Genomic DNA, 6,283 nt, shown 5'->3' with positions numbered 1-6,283 from the left:
ACCTACACAAGTCTGTGTTTACAGAAACTGCACTTGAGAAATGCAGGAACAAGAAAGAAGTAGAAAAGAGGGAGATGGAACCCACGGAGAAACAGGTTAATATCATTTTCACGACTTTCTTTTTTTTTTTTTTTTTCCTTCTTCAGTCCCAGCTCTCCCGGGCGCGGGAGGAGGCTGTGGGCTGCGAACTCCGCGCTGGAATGAGGAGTCATTGAGCCGGAGCTGAGGTAGCAGTTTCCCCTCCCGGTGTCCCTCCTGCAGCCTCCGGTGCCCGGTCCCTGGATGCTCAGCCTCCTCGCCTCCCGGTGCAACATCGCCTGCAGGCACAGCCCCGCCGGCGTACGAGTTGCCCGGCGGGCGGGAGACTCGGAGGCATTGGCTCCGTAACTTTTCACGTCATTTTCTGCTCCTGAGCCCCTGGTCGCCTGTCCGCGCCTCCTCACGCCGCAGACCGCGGCGCCCATGGGGCAGGGGCCGAGCCGCTTGCAGCACTGAGCCGACCCGGACTGGAGCCCGTGATGTCCGGCACCAAATTGGAGGACTCCCCCCCTTGTCGCAACTGGTCATCTGCTCCGGAGCTGAATGAAACTCAAGAGCCCTTTTTAAACCCCACCGACTATGACGACGAGGAATTCCTGCGGTACCTGTGGAGGGAATACCTCCACCCCAAAGAATACGAGTGGGTCCTGATCGCCGGCTACATCATCGTGTTCGTGGTGGCTCTCATCGGGAACGTCCTGGGTGAGTGTCCGCCGGGCAGCCCCAGGCAGGGGCTGCCAAGTCCACGCACCCCTGGCTGCCAAGACCCCTCCTCCCCCCAGGGATGCACACAAAGAGGTGGCTGCTCTCGGGGTGGGGTTATATTCAAAAAAAAAAAAAAAAAAAACAACTTTTCTGATTTCACGAACCAGGACCGAGCCCTGGAATGGTGATCCCTTTTTCTGCAGGGAGCCGCGGGGAGCCGCGTTGCCTTTGGGAGCACCAAGGTTCCAAGCGCGGGGCAAGGGGCAGAGGCAGGGCTCTCCAGGTGAATTTGCTGGAGTGCAGGGCAATGAGTCATCCTTTTGTGTAACGTGGCCGAGTGTTTCGGGGGTGGGGAGAGGTCAGGCTGGCAGGATGAGAAGCTGTGCCCCTTAGGAGCAAGCTCTCCTGGGCTGTGGAAGTCACAAAGGATTTGTGAGCCCGGTACAGTGCCCTTTGGAGAGGGGTTGAGGCTGTGTCCAGAGGTGGTGATGAAAGGGCAGGGAGTGGGAGGAGAGGCAAAGCAGGGAGATGCACTCATGCACTGAAGCTGAATTAAACAGGAGTCATGCCGGGAGCGAGCAAGGAGGAGGGGCCTCTGAAAAAAGTACCAAGGAGATCGCAATCATTCATCCCTCCGTCCATTCATTCATTTATCCACTGTACCCATGTATTTTCCAGAGCATGCTTGTTTCCAGGCTCGGGAAATATTTGCAGCTGATTTCTTGTTTTCCAAAGACCAGACCGAGCTTTGTGCTAGGTTCTCACTATTTGTCCCTGTCTAGGTTGGTATGCAAACATAAATTTCCTCTCCCACTCCCCACCTCTGCACAATTTCTGAGGGTTGAAGAAGCGGTGCCATGGCTAGATGGTGGCTGTGGTGATGGAGTGTATTAGGGCAGCTGGGAAATCCACTTAAAAACAAACAAACAAACACACACAAAAAAACAGGGGCTTTGGAAGGGAGGGACGATTGAACATAAATTGTGAATGGAAGGAGCATGCACCTTGATGAATGGAGAGTAGGAGGCGTTTAAATGCAGAGGGCAGTGTGGAGGGAATCTCTGTGGAAAATGACAGGAGACAGGGGGAGGCTAGGAGAAGATGCTCTTGATTTTCAGTTACAAAAAGGGGGAGAAGATGAGTGAGGTGGAATAGGCTGGGAGGTCTTGAAGGCCAAAGTAAAGACTTTGTAGCTGCAGTGGAAGATGATAAGAGACTTATCAGGCTCTCAGCGCTAGCCTGATTTTTACCTTCTCTCCCCATATGTGTCAGTCTGGGTAAGAAGCATTCAAAGTAGTCCCTCGCCAATTCAAGAGGCAGAATAGTTGGTAGTATGTGACTGAAAGGCATTCCTGAGAGAGCTGGTAGAATATTATTTGACAAGAAAGATAAGAATCCTCTGAGAACTGTAGTTGGCTCTGTCTATATTTTTTTCAGGCTATTTTAATTTTGTTGCTGTTGTTTTTAAAGGCAAACATAAAGGAAATCTTTTGAGGAGGCAGACAAGGTGAAAAGTGGAAATACGCATGGTTAGGACCAGTTGTAAGGATAAGTCTGTTAATCACAATGCTTTTCTTGTTTCCCTTCTCCTTGTCATCCATGCTTAGAGTTACAATAATTAAGATACATGGCTACTAGCATAGCAACATTTCATTGCATTATGCTAATACTTAATGATAAGTGAATAATCAAAATTGAACATCTATGAATACCTACTCTGTGCCAGACTCCTTACCATACACTCTCTCACTTAACCTCAGAGTAACCCACATTTGACAGAAGAAGCAAGACTTGGAGAAATGAAATGACTTATTAAGGAACATCATTCAGATTCAGTTCCATTTCTTCTGACCTCAGGCCCAGAATTCTTCACTGATATTCCACTCTAGATTTAGAAAGCATATAGAGAATTAATTCTTTGTTCCCAGTGTCTGCAAGCCTATTAAATGCATTTCCTTTCTCCCTTGCATCTATGCCCACTATTAATAAATTACCATGAGGGGTTAATGGTTCTGTGATTCTTTCCAACAAAAACCCACTGAGGGAGGAACGTTATTGCATTGCAGTAAAATTTTGACGTGTTTTGCAGGAATAGCTACAAATCATAATTATTTTCCTTCCCTAATCGTATTTTAGACTTAACCTCTGTGATAAAATTTGCTCCTTTTTGCTGTTATTTTATTCTGGCTTGCACAGACCTGTGATGCATGGTCTTCATATCCTAATTGCATAGTTTAGGGGTGCATGTTTGCTAGCCTGAGGAGTGTTTTAGTCTCAAGAAAGAAACATCTCTAGAGTAGATGTTTCATGATGTCAAGTGAGAGAGCACTGTCCACAGCCCCAAGTGCTGAAATGTCCAATTTTATTCAGCTTAAAAAAAAAAAAAAAAAAGATATACTCAAAGCTCTTTGTTTTCATGAAACTGACAGCTGTTTTCCTCAAAACTGAATGACACTGAAATCCTCTCTGGCTGAACTGAAACCCATACTCTTTGTGGACATATTCCCTGAAAGTTGATGAGGTTTAAGTTTGACATTTAAACAAATAAGCAGTGTCATTACTCACAACTTCCTGCTCTTTGAAGTCACTGTCAAATTTGCAAAACAGATTAGATTGAGAATTTCTTTTTTGCCCCCCTGGTATGTCATTTTATGCAGAGAATGGCAGGACAAGAAATCACATTATTTATGCAAGATAAAAGAGTCAACATTGGGTATGAAGGTGAAATACCACCGTGTAAGCAGTGGATGTAATCACTGACCCTTCAGGTCCACTTACCACTTGTACTTTCATGTAACTGACTACTTGGAAAATCTCAACCTTGTTGAACTTACAAATATAGTGTAATCAGTTAGAAGTCATTACTCCCACAATGTCCTTTTGTGAGCAGAATGACAAGGTCTTGATCATACCCACCTATTCTTCCGCTCTCTATGGTGCCTCTCTCATTATATACCCTCCCCATTATCAGATGCTTATTTCCCAAGCTAGAAAGCAGTTTATTGGAAAAAATGTTGATAAAAGTCATTCAAAATAAGGCAAAAAATTACATGCAATTTCATGATTATATGCATCCTAATAAAAACATATACATGTCTAATTATAGAATTTTAAATCCTAGGAAGGAAGATGGGACAGGTTCTTTCTGGAAACAGTGTTCTTCCAGTATCTTCAAAATTATGTCACATATAACCTATTCCTAAGTATGTCTTGTACTTTAGCCAAGTAGATGCATTCAGTTATCTGACCAGTACATTTTGAGCAATGTTATGTTTTTAAAATTAATGTGTGTAGGGGGAAAATTCTTGGGGACACTCAAGGAAATATGTTTGATGTCATTCCTACTATTCCTTTAGTAGAAACTGGATGGAGAGATGGGTTCTAGTTAGTTCAAGTGTTAAACATCTGGACGAAATGAACAATTCTCTGCTTCTCTTACTTCCACATTCAAATATATGATTTTCACCTGGAATGCTTCTATCTTCCCTGTTGTCATATTCATACGAAAAAATGAGGAGAGCAGTCAACAAATGACATCAGTCCAGCTGTGCTTCTCACTTCTTATGTGGCATTAGCAAGTTAACAAACTCTCTGAGCCTGTTTTTTCCAACTGAAAGTTATGGTTAATAATGCCTGCCTTGACTCACAGACACAGAGAATAGACTTGTGGTTGCCAAGGGGGAGAGGTGGTGGGGGAGGGATGGATTAATGGGAGTTTGGGGTTAACAGATGCAAACTATTATATAGAGAATGGATAGAAAACAAGGTCCTACTGTACAGCACACGGAACAATATTCAATATCTTGTGATAAACCATAGTGGAAAAGAATAAGAAAAAGAACATCTATATGTCTATAACTGAATCACTTTGCTGTACAGCAGAAATAAATACAACATTGTAAATCAACTATACTTGAAACAAATAAATTGAAAAAATAAAAAATAAAGCCTGCCTTATAGAAATCCTATGAGGATATATATATGAAATCCTCTACAGAGATATTTAGAGGAGTACACACAAATGTATATAATTTTTTTCTTTTCTTGACACAGTAGACACTAAATGCCAGTTTCTATCTCTTCATTCCCACTATTGAAATCCCTTCTTGATGTGGTTGGTAGCCATCCTGTTCCTCCATGGCCAGTCTGTAGCTCTGTAGCTCTTTATGGCCTCTACTCTGGCATTTTTCTCAATTGAGTGTTTTCATAAAAGCTGTTAGTAACATGGTGTTGGCACCTGTTACTCTTCTTTTCCATACCAGCTCCACCCACTCACCACAATCAGATGTTTAGCGCATCATGCTGACTACTTAACATTGCCTTCCCACCTCTATGTGTAAGTCATTCCTAACCATCATGATGATTTTCTCTCTTTCTCTCAGTTTACATTTGCCTGCTCTAGGTTCCATTAACTCAGAGTTTCTGAAATGTTAGCTGGTCAGTCCATCACTATTGATTTTTTAAACAGCGTGCCCGTACACACACAGAGAGATAATATGTTGATTTAACTCAGTTAAAGCACACTGCCCATTAATAAATGTATCCAATAAGAGTTAAACTAAACTGGGTAGGTGGGATGGGGGGGATACCTGGAATAGGGTTGCTTCTTACAGAGCTAATCGTATGCCCCAGACATGGCAATGGCAGAGTTGCAAGTTCCCGCTGCTCCTAAGTCTGAGACCTTTTTTTTCTACTTGTCCCAGAGCCCATCTCAGCTCTGTGGGTCTTTTAAAACCCACCCTTTCCTACACAGGAAGCAGAAAGAGGTTAGAGATAATACATTACTGATCTCTGCCAACACCTGATAGAAGTCATGAACAGTAACCGTAAAAGGTAAGATTAGCCACTAAGCTTTAAACTTGTATGATTTTAGTTACAGAATGCAAAGCATGCTTACCTGAATAAGAGTTAAACTGACACCTCCACATTTTTAGCAAATCATAGCCGCTTAGTTTTTCCGGGTAAAATAAATCATGTTTTCGACTTGAACAGAATCTCAGTGATAACTTTTTAAATGGCTGTCTCATAGATAACAGCAACATTTACCATGGGAAGACAATAATGAAATAACATGTGCTACTGATAATTTAAACGGAATGGGTTTTTTCTATATTTGAAAAAAAATGAGGAAAGTGAAATAAATGAAAATGTTACCAATGTATAAGACAGGCTAAATCTAACACTCAAATACAAATACATGAAGTTTTTAGAAATTTTATTGATTTTATTAGGGCATACATATGTGTTTTATATGTTTATGTGAAGTTTTATTAGTTCATATTTCAGAACATATATGCAAGTCATCACATACTGCAGTTACGTTAGCATTCCAAAGTCCCTGAATTCTTACTCAGCTCCTCAGATTTCAGGAGTATCCACCACTGGTGTTATTTCACTGGTGAGAGACGACCTTTCCATCCTTCTTCTTGTAGAATTCTGACATACTCCCCAACATTAGGGATGCTGGCTCTGTTGAATAACGTCTCACTGGTGAGGTTCAGTTAATGACATGTGATGGGTGAAACAAAGGGTAGTTATT

General features: G+C 42.5%; 1 protein-coding gene across 1 annotated transcript in view; it reads left to right on the top strand.

The window, feature by feature from the left end:
* Nucleotides 1–518: 518 nt before the first annotated feature.
* The window catches only part of HCRTR2 (hypocretin receptor 2), a 113,115-nt gene continuing 107,350 nt past the window's right edge, over nucleotides 519–6,283 (top strand). Inside the window, exon 1 of the mRNA XM_068558219.1 lies at nucleotides 519–741. Coding sequence (XP_068414320.1) covers nucleotides 519–741 — 223 coding nt within the window. The remainder of the gene's footprint in view (nucleotides 742–6,283) is intronic.

This window comes from Eschrichtius robustus, chromosome 12 (genome assembly GCF_028021215.1).
Source record: "Eschrichtius robustus isolate mEscRob2 chromosome 12, mEscRob2.pri, whole genome shotgun sequence".
NCBI classification, from domain to species: domain Eukaryota; kingdom Metazoa; phylum Chordata; class Mammalia; order Artiodactyla; family Eschrichtiidae; genus Eschrichtius; species Eschrichtius robustus.
This window is presented reverse-complemented; position numbering and strand designations above follow the sequence as displayed.